Source organism: Lynx rufus, unplaced genomic scaffold (assembly GCF_022079265.1).
Source record: "Lynx rufus isolate CCGP_SWC_20201006 ecotype Redwood Valley unplaced genomic scaffold, mLynRuf1.p SCAF_33, whole genome shotgun sequence".
NCBI classification, from domain to species: Eukaryota; Metazoa; Chordata; class Mammalia; order Carnivora; family Felidae; genus Lynx; species Lynx rufus.
In genome coordinates, this window is record NW_025814849.1 from 3784318 (window position 1) to 3804200 (window position 19883).

General features: G+C 63.2%; 1 protein-coding gene across 2 annotated transcripts in view; it reads left to right on the forward strand.

The window, feature by feature from the left end:
* Window positions 1-19883, forward strand: part of ADGRD1 (adhesion G protein-coupled receptor D1) — a 122878-nt gene that overhangs the window by 82177 nt on the left and 20818 nt on the right. For both annotated transcript variants that reach the window (XM_047093222.1, XM_047093223.1), the window contains 4 exons: window positions 1779-1902; window positions 16396-16499; window positions 17903-18014; window positions 19185-19338. In XM_047093222.1, coding sequence (XP_046949178.1) covers window positions 1779-1902; window positions 16396-16499; window positions 17903-18014; window positions 19185-19338 — 494 coding nt within the window. The remainder of the gene's footprint in view (window positions 1-1778; window positions 1903-16395; window positions 16500-17902; window positions 18015-19184; window positions 19339-19883) is intronic.

A 19883-nucleotide genomic window follows, 5' to 3' on the forward strand; every position in this document is an offset into this window, starting at 1 on the left:
TTTCTCCGTGACTGGTGCATGAGTTAAACGTATGCTCAAAGGAAATCCGTGGTCTCGTTCCAATCCATGTTCCGTGTCCTGTCCCACCACAGTTTGGGCTGTGGTCTGCCCACATCGCTCTTAACTGCCGTGTGGGATCTTGTTACATTTGTCCCACGTTTTAGCCATGCGTGCCAGTGAGTGGGCGTTTTGTGCGTAGACCCCGGCGTCCCAGGTCACAGGGTCGTGCAGGTTCTTGGTGTCGCCGGGCCTGGCGCCCGAGGCAGGTCTTTCGTGCGTGGCTGGGGAGCCTGCCTTTCTGTGGGTGTCACTCGAGGGAGGAGGTGCTGCGTAGGGCTCGGCCGCCCTGGCCGATGCAGGTGTCCTCACGCCTTTGTGGCTCCATCTGGGAGGATGTGACTCCCGTGGTTTTTAGATCCCAGTGCTGTTCTGTGTACAGAGAGGCGCACCGTCCATCCCTGTGACCCTGCTCGTGTGGCCCAGCGTCTGCTGGTTCCAGGCCAGCCTCTCAGGGGAGCGTGGCATCTGCGTGCTTCGTAGAGGGACAGAGGAGCCACATGGAGCCCAGCTGCCGGCCTGGCTGGCTGTCCTCGAGGTCCCGGGAGCATCAGGCTACGGGGCAGGGCCTTAGGGCCTCCGACTGACAGTGCTCTCTGGCCTCTGCTGGGCGCCCCACCTCCGTGTGGAGAGTGGACTGTGCATCCCAGAAAGTGCCTCTGAAGCCGCTGTCCCCGCCCGGAGATGCCCCCGTGACCCTTTCCTGCCCCACCCTCGGCTTCTGTGGCAGAGCCTGACCCGGACTACGTTTGTGTGGGGTGGCAGTGAAAATGCCACCAGGGCGTGCTTCCCCAAGGGACGTGGGCCCCCCCGGGGTGGCCTCGTTTCTCATCTGCTCCATCCACGGCTGACAGTGCCACTAAAACTGAATGTAAAACAAAGAGAAACTCCCACCTGCTGCTTTGTTCATCTTTAGGAAAGCTTTCCCCAAGGACCCCACCTTTGGCTGAAGCAAAGATCTGTCTTTGCCCATGAGTCAAAGTTGTCATTTTGGGAGGAACCATGGAAACATCATCTTGAGAGTTAAAAAGTACAAAGAGATGTACCGAAGAAAATCGTCATCACTGATATCGTCACCATAAGAAGGAATAACCACGGTTTGCTTGCAGTCACTTTAAGAAGGGTTACAAGTCCCAGGTCAATACATTCATCTCTAAAAAAGTAAAACGTTGTGAAAAAACCAACATCCCTTGGCTGCTGTGTCTCATCCTCTCTCGGGAGGTCACCAGTCTGGGATGTTCTCAATAATTCACGTGTGAGTTAGGCCCACGTTCACGGAGAACATACGATCTCTTCTGCTTCACGCTCCGCGTGCCCCGACTGCACCTCGTGCACACGATGCGTTAGGGCTCGTGTTTTACCCACGTTGATACACGTCCCTGACCGACGTGCTGCATTTTGTCACTCTGTGTGAGCCACACACTTTGCTCACCCAGCGCCCCATGGCGGCCACGGGGCTGCTTTAATGTTCTGTGGCGTCACTCGGCGAGGACCCCTGGGTGTGTCCTCTGGGCTCACGTGTGTCCCCTCGGAGCTCTCTGCAGGTGGGACTGCCAGGTCCGGGACGAGCACATCTTGTTTTTCTGGGCCGTGGGCCAGGGGCCTCGGGAGTGTGTCGGCCGGGAGGTTCCTTGCCCTCCTGTCCCTCGTTCCTGTGCCGCCCGGCCAGCACCGGCACGTCCACTCCCTCAGCAGGCTGCCCCTCTCTCCTGTGTCCCCAGCTCCGGAGAAGGGGTCTGGTCCAACCAGGGCTGCGTGCTCGCGGAAGGGAACCTCAGCTACTCCGTCTGCCGCTGCACTCACCTCACCAACTTCGCCATCCTGATGCAGGTGGTCCCGCTGGAGGTAAGAGCCAGGCGCCCGGGTGCCCGGACCCGAGCAAGCGCCCTTCCTACCCCAGGCCGCGGGCGGCTGGGGCGAGTTACCTGCCAGAGTCTCGGGCGGGGGGTTTCCGCCACAGCGGGGTGGACGGCAGCCTCCACTCGTCAGGGAGACCCTGTGATGAGGGACATTTGGGAAGCTCTACTTCTCTGGCAAACAGAACAAAAGAAGGAAACAAAGCTTTGCTGCAAGCTTCCTAAGGCAGCACCTGTGCAGACCCCAGGTCCTTCTGGAAGACCTGTGTGCAGGTGGGAGGACAGGTGTGCCAGCATTCTCTGCCTTCGGTCACCGGGCTGAGAAGCCTGTGCTGTGGGAGAGTCGGGGTGTGTCCAGCGCAGCACGGGGACGTCCTCGGCTGTAACCAGGGCGCACGAGCGTCCAGAGAAGGTGTCAGGTGGTGACACACAGGTGCACATATGCACTGTGTCCTCTGAGCGTTTCTGCCCTGGGATAAGAGGGGGGCTGCGGGCGGAGCTCTGGACTGTTTCCAGACCTGACTTCCAGCTCCAGGGTTAGCAGGTGCTGTGGTGGGGAAGGGGACATCCAGAACCTTCTGCTGTCCTCCTCTCTCACTGGAGACATGACCTTCCCTGGAGACTCAGGTCAAGGGTGGAGGAAGGCCCTCCTGGTTGGGTTTCTCTGCTTCAGAATATTTAATCTTTATCTCCTGCCAGACCGCACAGTCGGCCCTAGGAGCTAGACTTTCATGTTATTGGTTTAAGGCATGCAACGTTTAGAAGACAAAAAAAGTGCTCTTTAAAAATGCAGCTGCCTCAGGATAGGCTCTTCTGAACTATTATCAGTCCCTGACTCCTGTGTGTGAATGACTTCATTGGCTTCCAGACCCCAAAGGAGACTGAATTTCTGTGTGCGGGCAGGAGGATGGGGAGGAGACAGGGATCGGTCCTCAGGCCCTTGGAAAACCAGGCACCTGTACAGACACGTTTTGTTTATCCCAGACTGTGTTTTGGAAATTGAAAACTCTGACTTACAGCTTTGACTTTCTGGCTCCTCTTGAAGAGTCAGCGGGTTCGGTGATGCTGGGCCGAGCAGAGGCTCCCTCCTCCCGCACAGCCGTGCACCGTCCCTGCTCGGCACGCGGCACCCCCCCCCCCCCCCCCGCTCATCGGGGCAGGTGCCCGGAGCCCCCAGGCCCCTGTGCCGTGCCTGGAGAGTGAACTGGGGCCTGGAGGGCCCACTCCGCTATCAGGGCCCGCTGCGCCCAGTGCCACTACCGGCACATCCGGTCCACGGGGCACTGGTGGGAACCTGATGCGCGCAGGACTGTGGAAGTCTCCTTTGGCCTGGCGTGACTCCTCGCAACCCCGGGTCGCCACCTAAAGACTGGCTCCTCGTCCGTGACCACTGCACGTGCACCTGCCCTGGGGGTTTGGCTGTAAACTAGAGAAACGGTGTGAGTTCGCTCTTGAGGGGTTTGTGTGCTAGTGAGAAAGACAGGTAAGGAAGTGACGTGGATGACACGCGTGGGGGTGGGAAGGCCTTTTGATCGTGTGGTCAGGAGGGGCCGGGGGAGAAGAATGCCCCAGGCCGTGGCACAGCGAGTGCAGACGCAGCAGGCGGGAGGGGGCTCGGGGTGCAGGAGGGGGCTCGGGGGGCTCTGGGCGGAGGTGACGAGCACGGGAAGGGCTCCTGCCTTTGCAGGACGTGCCATGGATTTTGTGTCCGGACTGTGAGTTGCTTATAGAGGCTCCAGAGGGGAGTCCCTCAGGCACACGTGGAAGGGGACTGGCGACTGCTTTCAGGTGTCCTTCAGAACATTCAGAGCTTTGCTGGGCGATGCTGTCACGGGCTTGTGTGTGCCTGGTGCCCCGCGCGGTATATCTGCGTTCAGGCAGGTGTGACCCCCAGGCCGTCCCAGTGGGAGTGACGTGTGGGCAGCAGCCGCCCCTCAGGTGCTGGGCACCCCCTTCCCTTCTGGTCCCTGTCCCCCGGGCCCTCTGTCACCCCCTGGCCCCTGGGGCTCTCTCTCACCCGCTTTCTCTCCCATCCCCCAATCTCTGCCCTGTGCTGCCTGAGTCAGGGCATGGACTCTGGCTCTGCCCCATCAGCAGCCGGGAGGTAAGGGAGGTGGGCCGGGGCCAGTGAGGTGGGGCCAGTGAGGTGGGGTGGAATGGAAAGTTCCAGAACTCCCTGAAGTGCAGAGGGGGCCTCAGCTCCCTGGGCTGCAGGAGGCACCCTGGGACACTCCACCCTTCCCGGTGTCCTGTGCCCACAAACACCCCTCACCAGGGGGCAGGCTGCGGGAGCCGTGCCTGCATTTCTCCCTGGGGGACGTGCCCTTCTCCTCTCCTGTCTTACCAGGGCCTCAGCCTGCGTGGCTCCGCCGTGTCCCTGTGGGTCCCACGTGGAAGTCAGCGACCCGCCTTAGCTGTTCCGGAGGGGGGAGGCCCCAGGCTGCCACCCGCAGAACGTTTGTGTCTGTAGGGCGGGGAAGGTCCCAGGGTGCTGTGGCCAGGTCCCCTCATTTATAAGTGGAGACAGTGAGGCCCAGGCAGGGGGCTGGGCTGAGCTCACTCATTCATCCAACAAGAAATTACTGGATTCGAGGTGACGACCCCAGGCTTTCAAGGCATAGCTCTGGGCCTGGGGAACACAGCCCTGGGACTGTCACGGTGCTTGCGATCTTGAGTGGGGACGCAGACGCTCCACACTTGAAAGCGCGCTCTGTCCTGTGGTGACGAGGACGACGTGGAAACCACGTGGGGTTGGGGAGGGTGCTGTTTGGAAGAGGGCAGCCCGCAGGGCCTCCCTGAGAAGCTGGCGCGGGTGGGCGGCCTCAGGGAGGAGGGCACGGCCGCAGGAGCCTGCGGGGACGGAGCAGGTACGAGGCTTGTGCACAGAGGCAGGGCTGGGTGGCTCTCGGGACAGGTGCCAGGCTCAAAGCCAGAGCTGCAGACTCAAGTGTTGGGGGCAGAGAGGTAGCCGAAGTCAGGGAAGATGGGAGTGGGGAGCAGGCCGTGAGCGAGCGCTGGTGTGGACGGGACAGGTGCCCGGCGGGCACCCCGGCCGCAGCCTGCTCTCTGTCTCCAGGGGAGCTGCCGTCCTCCCGTCACAGGTGAGGGCCTCGGGGACTTGCCCAAGGTGACTGGGGCACGATCCTGAAGCCGGGGCCCTGCCCCCTGGAAAGGCCGCTGGCGGACAGGCGGGCGCAGGCAGGAAGCCGGCTCTGGGATGTTGGTGGGACAGGAAGTCAGCCAGTCCAGTCAGCTAGAAAAGCCAGTCACAGAGCATTCGTGATACAAATCTGTCACCGCTCAATGTAGGTGACACCAGATTTGGACAGTCTGTGGGTGTCTTCGTGGAAGCAAATCGTATCTACTCATTGCCGGGAAAGGTTGATTTGAAAATGATTCATAATTATCCGTGCTAAAAATGAACATTCTCAGGAACGTTAAAACGTAAAGGCAGTTATCACACTAGATGCCAAATCTGTGGCAGCTAATTTAGTAAGAACAGCGGGACTGGCTTTCTTCCGTCTTCCTGAGCCCCTCCCGGGCTGGGTCTTGGTCCAGGGTCTCTCCTGGGAGCTCACCACCTTCCCTCTGCGTGTCTCCCTGGGCCGCACCCCTCCCGTGAACCCCCCTCCACGTGGCGCCTGGGGCAGCGGGGCCGGGACCCCGAGGGATGTTCCAGGCCTCGCTCTGCTCGCTCTTCTCCGTGGGGCCCCCACCTGTTCGTCAGCAGGACCCCGGTGGGGGCACCACGGCGAGCGGGAAGCAGGCCCGGATGCCCTCCCACTGATTGCTGATCGTGCAGAGTCAACGTCCTAGACACCCCGGCACGGTCCCCGGGTGGCTGGTTTGCGGGGATCCTTCTGGCCCAGAGCACTGGTCACCCTGGCTGTGGCTGGCTTTGGTGGCTGTCACTCCGTTGGACCTTACGTTCTTCTATTAGGAATCATTTAGTTAACATGATAGCCGATACACGTGTGTGTTCTCGACGATCAGGCGGCAAAAAGGAAGGCAGTGTCACCCCATCTGTCTCCTGGTCTCCTGATGCTGCTCCTGCAAAGCCACACCTGTTCCAGCGTCTCCCGTCCTCCCGGAAATGTTCCCCTCTCCCCCCGCGTGTGTGCACCCCACACGGGCTCAGGGCCGTCTCTCCCGCGGGCAGTGTGTCCCCACGTGCGCCCACACGTCCGCTTCGTCCTTGCCGCACCTGCTGCACGTCAGGAACCCCGGGCTCGGAGGGCACTCGGCCGGTCACCTGCTGATGGGCTCCAAGCTGGCTTCCCGTCCTTGGTTCTTCCCTGCAGCCCAGCAGTGCACCGTCCGTACACTCTTCTCTAGGATGACTTCCCGGCAGGGGGACCTGGGGGCACTTACGCTGCTCTCGGGGGATCCTGTACCAGTTTATACCTCCTCCGACGGCGGACAAGAATGGGTGACTTTGTTGTAAACGTGAATCCCAAAAACTCAGCCCCAGCACTTCCCGAGCTAAGTACACTTCGGACGGGGCTGGGGAATAGCCCCACCTGTAGATCTGGGGCCACGCTCATCATGAGTCGTGACGCCAGGCACCTCCCAAAAGTCACTTTCGCCGAGAATCCCAAGAAATTAGATTTCTTTTTTTTATTTTACTATTGGATAAAATTATCTTCAGGTTAATTTTGGAACAGTAGTTTCCGCGAATAGCCAAGAAAATTAAGGACAAGAACAGGAGAGACTTTGCACGGCACAGTGGACCCCTGTGAAGCCTAGTGGCCAAAATAACTTGGTGTCGACATAAGCCCACGAAAGCAGATACGCGGAACAGACCCCAGAACAGACCGAGAATCTCAGTACACCTGTGAGAATCAATGTCGTAGAATTCAAAGAATGAGGAAGTAAGATAACACGTAAAGTCAGAGCATTCACAGCCTCGTCTGTAGTGGAGAGAACAGAATAACAGAAGTGTTGACCTAATGCCAAGGAGCGCACAGGTCCCGATACCTCTACGCCAAGGAGGACGGCCCACCTCCGCTCCTCTGTCAGCAGGACAAGGACTCCACCGAGGACGGACGTGCGGCTGTGAGAGTGAGTTGGAGGGACCGGCTGGCCTGGAGGGACTTCCACGGCATCGTCATGTGCAAAGGGCAGGGTGCAGAGTAGCGCCCAAATGTCTCCTCTTTATAAAGTCGTGTGAGGTCCCCGTGCACGCGCTCAGCGACGTGAAGTGATGTCTCGCTGTGTGATCGGAAGAAAGGTACAGAAGTGCCTTCTGGGCTGTCAGGGTTGGGAGACGCTGGACCGCAGTCCCGGCCCGTGTGCTAAGCCCCCGTGCGTGCATCTGTGAGGAATTAGGGAACGTGATTGAATAAGAAAATCAGCAGCCGGAAGAGGCCGTAGGCAAGGCCCGCTCGTGGGTGCGGGGCTTCCCTCCTCCTGACACCCAGTGGCTTGGTTGGAGCCTGGCGTGGGGCAGAGGCCGCGTGGTGTGAGCGGCATGTGGAAGAATGGGTCCGTTCCGCGGGAGAGGAGCTTAGGGAGACCGGGAAGCCGTGTCCCCCGACGCCAAGTGTGGCCGCATCAATAGTAAGCCTGACTCGTGCTGCCATAACGGCTTGGGCACACGGACCTGTTCGCCGTGTTCAAGGGCAGGTAGACGGGCGCCGGACTGGTCACCTTTCGGGACCGGCCAGCAGAGGCACCGGGGACGGGGGGAGCCGGGCCCTGCCGTGGTGGGTGCCGCGTGGCTGGCCCAGCCAGGACCCGGGAAGGGGTGGGGCCGCAGTAGCCGGCTCAGAGATGAATCCCTAGGAAGGGGAATCGGAACTGGCAGGATTTGGCGGAGGAGGAGGGGCTGACGTGGGGACCAGCCAGTCCCTCCTGTTTCCAGGCCCCCCACCCGAGGTGCACGTTCCGGGGGGACAGTCTGGTTGTCTGCACGGTGATGGGCGGCCCCACCGAGGCTGCCCCCCGTGGCAGGGTAGTGGTGGGCACAGTCCCTGAGCTGGCGGATGCCCAGAGGCCCCCTTGCCCACCCCTTGGCTCCTCCAGTGGGTCAGCTGTCCCGGAGCTGCGGATGGGGGGTCGTCGCAGTGAAGGAGCAGATCTGTGAGGCGGAGCCGCAAACCCCAGCCCCGGTCTGGCGGCCGGCCGGTGGGCCTGCCTCCTTTAGCCCGTTGTCAGTATTTCGAGAGTCCGAGAAATTATCTGAAATTTTTGATTTTGGTTTTCTTCAAAAAGCAAAAAGTCTGTGCGCCCGGAGCTTCCTGACGAGCCGCTGCTGCTGCCCCTCCCGGCTCCGCTTCGCCGCCCTCCCCGTGCCTGGGGCTCAACCTCTCTGCTCCTCCTCGCGGTTCGCGCGGCTCTTCTGCTTCCCGAAAGACAGCAAAGCCTCTCTCACGCTTTCCTGGGAGAGGAAGTGACATATGCACTAAACGGGGTTTTGGAAAAAAGCGGAAGGTAAAGGTATTTCTTTTTGGAAGGACAGTTGCACTTGGTTACGATGTACGCAAGCTCCCAGGTGGCCTCGCGAATTTGCGCGAAAAGCCTCTCGGGAGCCGTCGGGGTCTGTGGTCTGTGACTCAGAGGAACCCGTGTCCCGAAGCAAACTCCAGGCTTTTCTGGGCATTTCTAAATCTGGCCGCAGGGTGGGGAAGGAAGGGCACCGCTGGGGCACACCACGCCGCCTGAGACGGGAGCTGCAGGGCGTGTGTGCGTGCGCACGGGTGAGGGTGTGTACATGTGCGTGCGTGTGGGCTGGTGCATGTGTGTGTGTGCACGTGTGCGGGCGGGCGAGTGTGTGTGTGCGTGTGTGGGTGTGCAGGGGTCTCATCTCCCCAGCACTGCGTCCCTCAGGCTCTCCGCACTCGGGCCCCACGGTTACAGGACCCGTGCTTGGCGGCCACCCGCCAGATGCAGCTGCCTGAAGCCACTCGAGGGCTCTGGCCTGGCCGCCAGGGAGGACGCGGGTGGCTGTAGCGTGAGGACCTAACGACACGGCCGCACCGGGGCTAATACGCATGCTCTCGGAGCTGTACTCGTGGTCCCGGTGGGTGCTCAGACGTGTGGGCGGAGGTGGGCACGGTTCACCATCGGGAAGCCGGCCCCTTCGTCGGGCGGTCCCCGTGTGCGCATGTCACTTACCCGTGGGAGCACTTCCTGTTGTGTGGCTCTGCCCCCCTCGCCGGGGTGCGGTCAGCAGGGGCCCCGCTCTGGCTCCCGGTCAGCCAGCTCGGCCCCCCCGTCTGTGACGTGGGTTCCTCTCTCCGTGGAGCTGTGCTGGGGATCGTGCCCAGCCCTGAGCACTGAGTTCTGAGCACCCGGCCCCGAGAACTGAGCCCCAAGCATCAGCCTAACTGAGGTGACAGTGACTTCCAAGGGAGTGTGAGGGTGCCCCGGGGTGACCAGGTGGCTGAGGAGCCTGGAGGCGTCCTGGGGGAGCAGGAGTGGGCTGTGTGCGGCTGCGTCAGCACGGAGCCTCCCCGTTCTTCACTCTTTTGAGGGATGGCCCTGGGGGACCCTGGGGGATGCTGGGGGACCTGTCTCCCTATTGATGGCCCTCCCCGCACCCCCCAGGCCCCTGGCTCTCTCTCCCCTGCCCCTCCCCTGCCCCTCCCACCCCTTCCCACCCTCCCCTGCCCCCTCCCACCCCTTCCCACCCTCCCCTGCTCCCTCCCACCCCTTCCCACCCTCCCCTGCCCCTCCCACCCCTTCCCACCCTCCCCTGCTCCCTCCCACCCCTTCCCACCCTCCCCTGCCCCCTCCCACCCCTTCCCACCCTCCCCTGCCCCCTCCCACCCCTTCCCACCCTCCCCTGCCCCTCCCACCCCTTCCCACCCTCCCCTGCCCCTCCCACCCCTTCCCACCCTCCCCTGCTCCCTCCCACCCCTTCCCACCCTCCCCTGCCCCTCCCACCCCTTCCCACCCTCCCCTGCCCCTCCCACCCCTTCCCACCCTCCCCTGCCCCTCCCACCCCTTCCCACCCTCCCCTGCCCCCTCCCACCCCTTCCCACCCTCCCCTGCCCCCTCCCACCCCTTCCCACCCTCCCCTGCCCCCTCCCACCCCTTCCCACCCTCCCCTGCCCCCTCCCACCCCTTCCCACCCTCCCCTGCTCCCTCCCACCCCTTCCCACCCTCCCCTGCCCCTCCCCTGCTCCCTCCCACCCTCCCCTGCTCCCTCCCACCCCTTCCCACCCTCCCCTGCTCCCTCCCACCCCTTCCCACCCTCCCCTGCCCCTCCCACCCTCCCCTGCTCCCTCCCACCCTCCCCTGCTCCCTCCCACCCCTTCCCACCCTCCCCTGCCCCCTCCCACCCTCCCCTGCTCCCTCCCACCCCTTCCCACCCTCCCCTGCCCCTCCCACCCCTTCCCACCCTCCCCTGCCCCTCCCACCCCTTCCCACCCTCCCCTGCTCCCTCCCACCCCTTCCCACCCTCCCCTGCCCCTCCCACCCCTTCCCACCCTCCCCTTCCCCTCCCACCCCTTCCCACCCTCCCCTGCTCCCTCCCACCCCTTCCCACCCTCCCCTGCCCCTCCCACCCTCCCCTGCTCCCTCCCACCCTCCCCTTCCCCTCCCACCCCTTCCCACCCTCCCCTGCTCCCTCCCACCCCTTCCCACCCTCCCCTGCTCCCTCCCACCCCTTCCCACCCTCCCCTGCTCCCTCCCACCCCTTCCCACCCTCCCCTGCCCCTCCCACCCCTTCCCACCCTCCCCTGCCCCTCCCACCCCTTCCCACCCTCCCCTGCCCCTCCCACCCCTTCCCACCGTCCCCTGCTCCCTCCCACCCCTTCCCACCCTCCCCTGCTCCCTCCCACCCCTTCCCACCCTCCCCTGCTCCCTCCCACCCCTTCCCACCCTCCCCTGCTCCCTTCCGTCTCCTGCCTGCCAGTCTCCCTCCTCAGCTCCCCACTCTGGTGGCCTTGCTGCCTCTCTGGGGCCAGCATGTTGCCTGCAGCCCCATCCCTCCCCCCAGGACCCCTGTCACGCAAGGAGGCCCCCACGCTCACCCGGGATGTGTGGAAGCAGGCCCCAGAGGCGGGAAGGAACCGAGGGAGAACGACCATGCTGTGGAGGTGGCAGCTGGCTGGGTGCTGCCGGGAGCCGGCCCTTGTGCCAGCCAGGCCTGCAGTCCTGGCCATGGGCCTCACTGGAGTCAGGCCCCTCCTGCCACATTTCATTCTCCTCCCTCCTCCCGCCAGACCCAGGTTGCTACCGTTAGAGGAAGGAATCGCTTCCTTTACCGGAGACGCCTCTGGAAGAGGCCTCTGCTCGGGTGCCGCGTGGGGGCTGGAGCTGCCCCACAGAGGGAGGCCGACAGTGGCCTCGGGACCCTTGTGCTCCTCAGGCTAAGGCCGAGGGCGGTGGCCGGGAGCGGGGACGCAGGGTGACGAGCCAGGGGGAGCAGCGGCGCCCCTGTCCAGGAGGGTCTGACGTGAGGGACCCGGAGGCCAAGGGCTCGGTGCGGTCTGGCGGTCGGCTCCGGGCCGCCAGGCTGAGCGGAGGGCCGGAGCTGTCCTGCTGTGGTGGGGGAGCCCGGGCACGTCCACCGCTTCTCGTCAGAGGCGTCCTGACTCTGCACCGTGGGGGGAGCCGAGGCGGAGAGGGGCCGCCCGGGAGCCAGGGGCCCTGCAGGAGCTTGAGGCCTCTTCCTAGGCCTGTGACGGAGAGCCGGGACAGGAGAGCTCGGATGCTTCGTGTCGTAAAGGTGAAACACGGGCCGGGAGGATGCCACGGTGCAGAGAGCAGAGGGTGAGCACGAGGCTGGCTCTTCTCCCCGCGGGAGGCACGAGCGTGTGGCCCTCTGTTCTTGCCGCGGAGGGGAGCTCGCTCTGCACACCTTGGAGGCTGTGCCTCGGTGTGCCGACCCGCCTCACGGGTCTTGACCGTGGCAGGATTGCCCCCGGTCTCCCCCGGCCTCCGTGGGTAGACGTTCAGGCGTCCACAGCCCTTGGCCTCTGCCGACGTTACTGACTGTTCGCGGGTGCGTCCCTACAGTGGGTCCCCGAATCCAGCTGTGTGCAGATGTATATCGGCACAGGTGCTCGAAGCTACCGTTGGTGGGGCCCGCTCCAGCCCACCTCCTGCAGGGAGGGTCTGGTGGCTGCTGGGCTGGGTCCCCGTCTCCCCGGGCACACGCCTCCCCCGACAGAATGTACAGGCTTTGCAGCAATGTTGAAGGCCCCCCCCGTCCCCCCCCCGCCACGTATAAAACTGGTGATCACACAGTTTCTGTCAGCGTCTTGGGGGCCGGCAGCCTCCCAGCCCGACTGTCAGCCTCAGGGGCAGGGGTCCTTTAATGAGGGAGGTAGCTTGAGGAAGGCAAGTCACGAGTGTTTTTAAAGACACAGGAGCCCCCTCTCTGTGCACGGGGGTGGGGGTGTGTGTGGGGAGATGCCACCGGGTTCGCGCCCGAGGAATCCCCGATCCGGCCCCCGGCACTGCCCCTCAGCCAGCCAAGGAGCTCACTTCTGCTGTCCTCAGGGCTGCGGGCTTGAACCCGCAGCCTGGACTCTGCAGGGGATGCCGGCTGGCGCGCAGCCGGCACAGGTACAGCTGGCGAAGCCCCGGGACCGTCACCAAACACGGCCGCCCCTGGAGCCACGTGCTCCTACTGGGCCCGGGCTGAACGAAGGTGTGTGGCTCAGCGGGGGGCCGGAGGCTCCTGGGAGCTGGATTCTGGCAGCCGGGAGACAGGACGTTGGGGCAGAGCTGGGGCGGGCCGTGGAGGCGGAGGAAACCGCGCGGGTCAGGAGCCGTGAGGGGCCCCGGGGAGGGGCTGCCGGTTCCCCATTTGTCCTCGGCCCCGCTCGGCCTCGGTTCCCTTGACAACTGGCTTCCCCCCGGGTGCAGCCGAAGGGAGACGGGCACGCTGCGGTCCGCCAGGTGCGCCCGGCCTCGCTGGGCCCCTTCCGCGGGCAGGTCTGCTATGGCGTCCGCCGGGCTCTGCTCCTGTCCCCTCCTCCCCTTGACCTTCCTGCCCCCCGGCGTCGGGGCTGTGGCTGTCCTCCGGGGTGCCTCGCCGTCATTGCTCTGCTTTTCTGGGGTTCCCCACCCCCTTGGGACCCACTTCCCACGCCGAAGCCCGTCTGCCAAATCCCGGGAGGGCCCTGCTGCTCTCCTGTCTGGACCCTCCCGATGGAGCAACCAGGTGGTGAGCCGGAGATGCAGGCGAGGGAGGGAATGTGGGTCTCATCTGGGGCAGCGGCCGGGGCGGCGTCCTGCCCGGGGGACACCTGACCGAGGGGGCCTGGATGCAGTGGGGGGCGGGGAGGAGCTGGAGGGAGGAGAAGGTGGAGGCTCTGGAAACTGACAGAGGACGGGCTCGGCTCGGGTCAGCAGGGGAACCAGCAGCACTGGGCGATGGGCGGGCTCTGAGGGCGGGGGAGGGGCCCCAGGGACCCTCAGATCGGAGGGGGGCGGGGGGGTGAGAGCTGCCACCCCTCACTGCGCTCTCCAGGCGCCTGCCCGTGGCCCCGGTTGGTTTCCATCGGGCCTCATCCAAGCTCGGAACGACCGACCTTAGTCATTCACTCGTGCCTTTGTCTGCTTCCCCGCTGCGCGTGAGCTCCGTGCTGGGCACACGGTGGTGCTTAACGCGTGCCTGTTGCACCCGGAGGCACAGGCCCACCGCCTCTCACTAGCCGTGCCCTTTCCCCTGCTGCCCTCCCGCTGGGCTGCCATCAGGACTCCCCGTGCGCACCCAGCAGGCGCCCAGTGAGGGCTGGCGGCGGGTTGGGCAGGTGTGGGTGTGGGGCCAGGGCTGGACTCTGTTTATCAGAAGCTCCAGGCTGAGCGGCCGGCAGAAAACAGGCGGGTTTCGGTGCGTGTGGCCGACGGGCCGCGGCACGCACACCGGAAGCTTCTGCGCTGCGCCGCGAACCGGCCCACACTAGAGCCCCGGAGCCCCCCCAGTCGGCAAGTGGAGGGGCACGTTCCTGCTGTGTCCACAAGATGCGTATGCAGGCTGACGTAGGTTAAGGAAGTCTTTCGTGGGGGGCCGGTGAGGGGGGTGAGGCTTGAGACTTTCTCCCACCCCCAGCCTTCAGCAGACGCCTCTGGACGCCAGTGTTCTCAGAGCTCTGGGTCGTGACACAGCAAGAGATCCATTAACGGGAGCTCACCAGCTCTCTGGCAGAAAGATCTAGGTGGCAGTGGGGCGGGGAAGAGCTGGGGCCCCGCGGTGTGGAGATTCGTGCGGACTTGGCTCGGGGCCAGAAGGGGGAGAGGGCGTCACAGAGCCAGGCACTGTGGTCACCCTTCATTTGCTCATATTTCCGTGGTTGTTTAAATTCATTTCCGTGTGGCAGGTGCCACAGAGGTGGCCCTTAGTTCCTGCGAGGAGCTGAGAGTCCGGGATGTCCGTAAACTCGGGAATCTGATGCTCGTCCACGTCTCCAGGCAGAGCTAGTTGTGACGGTGACAGTGACACTTTCTTTTCTTTTTTTTTTTTTGGAAGTTTATTTATTTTGAGAGAGACAGAGAAGAGGAGGGGCAGAGAGAGGGAGAGAGGAGAGAGAGAGAGAGAGAGAGAGAGAGAGAGAGAGAGAGAGAATCCCAAGCAGGCTCCACGCTGTCAGCACAGACCCTGATGCAGGACTTGAACTCACGAACCGTGAGATCGTGACCTGAGCCGAGACGGAGTCAGACGCTTAACCGACTGAGCCACCCAGGTGCCCCTAATGGTGACAGTGAGACTTCAATTGCCTGTGACAGCAAGAAAGGGGACCTTCCCTGTTCAGTATTAGTGTTACGTATTCGGTTTTATTCCCAGCTTCTGGAAATTAGCGCCTTTTCCTCTGTAAGAGCACGTCCAGAACCATCTCTGCAGGTGTCGGGAGTCGCCCCCCTCCCTGAGAGTTGGAGAAGTGACGAGTTAAACGTAGCTAAATATTTTGGGTGGACCCGCAGGATTTCTCAGAAGACTTGCACTGCTCATATCCACCTGAAGTCGTTGTGGGGACAGAGAATGCGGTTTCCCTAACCGTGTCTGACACCGGAGACGTCACTCCACAGGGGATTTGCTAACCACATGTTGCGGGAACGAGAGTCTGAGGCCGTGTGGCACGGGCAGTTGGCTCTGTTCGCCTCCCTAGGGTGTCTGATGGATCGGAACACCTCCCGCCTGCCCATCTGCTGGGAGCGGGGGGAGAAGTTTGGGGTCCAGATCCCGGGATGTGGCTGAGAATGTAGCTGCGGGAACACACTGGTCCCCACACGTTCTGCCCGCTTAGGGAACCCACGTGGGTAAACAGGAGGTGACTAATGAGGGCTCGCCCCCTCCTGCATCTGGGGCTGCGGGTCCAGGCTTCTTCCCCACCTCCATTCCATCACGGCTCTAAAGTGTTTCGTAGCCCCTGGGGAGTCAGTTGACCAGCAGTGAGTCACAGATCTGGAAGAAGTAAAACCCATTAAGTTGTCCGTCTTCAGGCGCAGTCCCGCTGGCTCCCAAATTGCTCTGCACGATCCACTTACGGTCCCCGGAATTGGGGCCTCCTGGGCCTGCAGCCCTCCCGGCAGCCCTCTTACATCCTAGGACTTGCCTCCTTTTATTCCCGATTAGGTCCTGACGAGCGGAGGCCGAGGCCCCGCGGTGTCGAGGCTGAGGCTGGAGGGACCTTGATGTCTGGTGTCCAGCGTGGATGGACATCGGCGAGGGGGAGGGGGCTTCAGCTGGGTCTGTGATACAGACAGAGCCAAACCCACCACAGGAAGCACAGCAGGACCCGCTGCAGGGACAGGCACTGGGAAGCTGGTCTCCCAGGAGCGACTGAGGGAGCACAGAGCGTTTTGGAGCCCAGGGGCAAGTGAGCCTGACCCGAGGCTCCGGCTCCTTGGGCCGAGGGAACCACCATTTGGGGTCGTGTTGCTAGGTGTGCCGTGGCCTGTGTCACCCTCCTCCGTGGCCCGTGGCACCATCCTCTGTGGCTTTGCATCCGATTTGTTTACCGTTCATTTACCAAGTTCGTTACGCACTACTTGATATCAGGGGTAATAGCCACCCCCACACAGACTCGCAGAGGGCATGTCTCGTCTCCCTGGCGCTGCTCTAAGCTCCATAGCTGCATAAGTCCGTGGGGTCCTCAGCAAGCAGTCACACCCCACCTGGGTCATCCGCTGGGACTCTGTGGGCATTATGGCTCTGAGGTCAGGGGCTTCATCAGCCCTGGATGCTGCAGTGTAGACCAGGAGGCATGGGGTACAGCTCGGCAGTGGGGGCGGGACGGGTTGGGAGGGCAGGGGTTAGGCCTTTGCAGGGCAGAGGCCGGATGGGCAGAGGAATTGGAGGCATTGGTGGGGTGATTTGGGTGGAGTATTTCCAGAGAGACCCAAGGGCCGATGCCATGGGACTGGACGGACCTGTGTTGGTGGTGTTAACAGGGCATCTGGGGGAGACGCAGGACCTGGTGGTCACCAGCACGTGCGCGCTGGGACCAGCCCCTGGGGCCCTTTCCAGTGGGAGCCCTGTCGCCGCAAGACCCGCGCTGACCCCTCTGCTCTGCCTCCCACGCAGCTCACGCAAGGACAGCAGGTGGCGCTCTCGTCCATCTCTTACATCGGCTGCTCTCTGTCCGTGGTCTGCCTGGTGCTCACGCTGGTCACCTTCGCCATGCTCTCGTGAGTCATCCTCTGCTCTGCCCCCTCCGTGTCCAGGGAGGTCTGCCGCCATCGTGTAAATGTCAGCGCCGCCTGCCCCACTTTGATTTCCCTCTGGCATTTGTGGTCATGAGGTGGCAAATGTCTGGTCATCGTGCATTACAGTTGGACGGCTGTTCCAGAGTTACTTTTCATTTTGAGATCCAGGGTGCAGGGAGGGCTTGGGGGTGCTAGAGAGGAGGGAGGAGGGAGGCAAGAGGGGCTACGGGATTGGAGGGCACCCTGCTCTCAGTGAAGCTCGAAAGTTCTGGGAGGGTCTCCAGCCCACAGACTTTCTGGCCCTTGGACTCCTGAGAGCCAGAACTGAGGACCTCCTCCCCCAAGGTAGCAAAGCCACGGCTCCATCGGGGGCCCTGGTGTCAGCCGCTGGGGAGGCAGGAAGGCGCTTTCCCAGGAGGTCCCCACCCCTCCCAGCTGAAGCTGCCAGGGCAGAGCTCAGGGCGTCTGTGCAGCCCCCAAGGAGAGGGTGGCAGCTGAGTCCCTCAGTGGCCCTTTATGAACTGGGACGGCAAGCTGAAATGAGCCCCGTTCGTGGGCGGACAATGGTGATGACACCCTGGCCGCTGCTCAGGGCCGTTGGCCTCACACACGAGGGGGGGGGGCCTCCTCCCTCTGGGGCTGCTTGGGAGCCTGTCTCCCCCACCTGCTCTGCAGGCGGGTGATGCTGCAGGGGTTCCTCGGGGAGCCCGGTGTCCCTCCTCGCCTGCCCTGGCTCCCTAAGGACACCTGCCCCTGGCCCGACTGTGACCACGGCGTCCCCGGGCCGGCAGCTGCAGCATCAACATCATCAGCGGGGAGAGGCGCTCAGCTTCCCAGAGCGCTGGGAACACGGGGAGGCCGGGGCAGTGGCATCCAAGGCCGGCAGGCGGAGCCGGGGCCCGTGTTGGGCTGGGACATTCGTTCTTTGGTTCCGTCATCCCTCGGCTTTGCTCAAGAAGCCCGGTGCCCAGGAGCAGGAGCACACACTCCCCGGCCAAGGGAGATGAGGTGGAGCTACTTTCCTGGCAGGAAGTCCTCCCCAGGGGCAGACCTGGCAGGCGTGGCTGGTGCACATCTGAGCCTGGAGAGGGCTGGGTGTTTGGGAGCCGGAAGAGGGCACTGTGAGCGGGAGTAGGAGCAAGGAATGAACTGGGTCAGAGCAGGGGCCAGAAGGGGGGGCAGGGGCCAGGCTGTGCAGCCCCGAGGCCCGTGGAAGGAGCTGGCTGGTTTCTAAGAGCAATAGGGAGCCACCGAGGTGTCACAGTGGGGAGTGACCACATCTAGGTGGGCTTCCTAAAGGCCTGTTTGGCAGCCCTCGGGGGAGTGATAGGGAGCAGCTGGGGCTGGGCCGGGCCGGGGCCTCACCCCTACGTCTCTGCCCTCAGCTCGGTCAGCACCATCCGGAACCAGCGCTACCATATCCATGCCAACCTGTCCTTTGCTGTCCTCGTGGCCCAGATCCTTCTGCTCATCAGCTTCAGCTTCAAGCCTGGCACAGTGAGTAGGCCCCCTCGGTCCCTCCCTCATCCTTCTGATGTCACCCAGGCTGGCACCTTCTGCTGGTTTCTTCAACTCAGAACTCAGACTGCATCCCCCAGATAGAGCAGGGGCTTGTCCAGGAGAAGCGGAGAAGGCAGGCCTGGGCTGGGCTCTCTGCTCCCCACGGGCTCAGTAGGGAAGATGAGCTTCTCCTCCCGCTAGGGCCCTGGCGGCGTGGGGGGCATGATGTGGAGAGCTGACGCAGACCAGCCCTCTAATCCTCGAGATAGGCCCAGGCTGTGCAGTCCTAACCTCCTGCTTAGAGATGTGGGAGCCGGTTACAGCAATTTGCCCATAATGACAGGTGGCAGGAGCTTCGCGGCAGACATAGAGTGACCGTGGGTGTCGGTCCCAGAGCGGCTGGTGGGCGGATGGTGCTCCCCTTGGGACGCAGAGACGCGAGCTGCGCATGCCTGATACTTGCCTCTGATGCGCATGTGGGGGCAGATTAGGGACCTCCAGCCGCGCCCCTGGAAACCAGGTGCCGAGCACACGATGCTGTCCTGAGAATGAGCTGATTGGGGAGCACTGTGAAAGCAGAGCTTGGAGCGCCCGACGTAATCATGCCGTTTCTGTCTTAAATTCTTTTACTTTTTTCTCCTTATTTTTATTATTTGAAGGTAGTATGTAAATTTATATCCCCCCCTCCCATCATTCCGCCCCCTTCCCGGCCTCTGTGGACACTGGCATGCGATCGGGGCGCCCCCGCTGCGGCCTAAGCCGGTCGGGGTTGCTGGTCCAGCTCGGGTACCCGCTCACAGCCGCCGGCCCACGTGGCTGACAAGCCCCAGGCTCGAGCGCTGGCTCCCGGATGGCTCCGCCCATTCCCCAGAGCCCACCCCATTGGCCGGTCTGCTCACGTGTCCGCCTCCAGCCAATCGTGCTGCGCACTCGTGTTTATGCTGATTGGCCGCGCCTGATCGCCCGCCCTCTCCTGAACCAATCGCTGTGCGGGAGTCACCCGCCCCAACCCTAAAGCGGGCGGGGGGGGGGGGGTGCCTAGAAAGGGAGCCAGGACCCCGCCCCACTCTGCTCCGCCGGGAAATGAGGGCACGTGAGCAACATGTGTTCCGGAATTGGACGCAGGAACCGCCAGAGCGATGTCCGCTTGTGTGTCTTCGCTCCCAGGTCCCCTGCCAGGTGCTGGCCGTGCTCCTGCACTACTTCTTCCTGAGTGCCTTTGCCTGGATGCTGGTGGAAGGGTTGCATCTCTACAGCATGGTGATCAAGGTCTTTGGCTCAGAGGACAGCAAGCATCTCTACTACTATGGGATAGGATGGGGTAGGTGGGGATGGAATGGGGCAGGTGGGGATAGGGGGCAGGTGTGTGGAGTACAGGGGGACGGGATGGGGAGGCGGGGATAGGAGGGGTAGGTGGGGATATGGGGCAGGTGGGGGAGGCGGGGATAAGAGGGGGAGGCGGGAGTAGGTTGGATATGATTTCATCTTCACATGACACACCTCTAAGAAGCCAGGTGCTCTTAGACTTGAGCTTCCCCATGCTCTGTTCAAAAAAAAAAAAATCTGTTCCCACAGAGCGTGCTTGGAGTTCTCTGTGCTAATGGCCTGTATCCCGTGCACCTGGGAAGAGTTCCCGCGGCTCTGGAGCTAGGGCAGGGACCGTGTCTCATTCCTCTTGGACTGGCACCCCAGCATTAGAGCGGGGCCCTGGGAGGGGGGACAGCCTCTGATGCCGGCCTGCCTCTCGTAGCATAGAGCCTCTGCCCTGCGAGTGCCCTGAGGGGAGGGCAGTCAGGGCCCGGTGTCCTTAGCCAGGCCCAGCAGGGACATGCACACCGGACATGGCGGCTGGATGGAGAAAGGGAG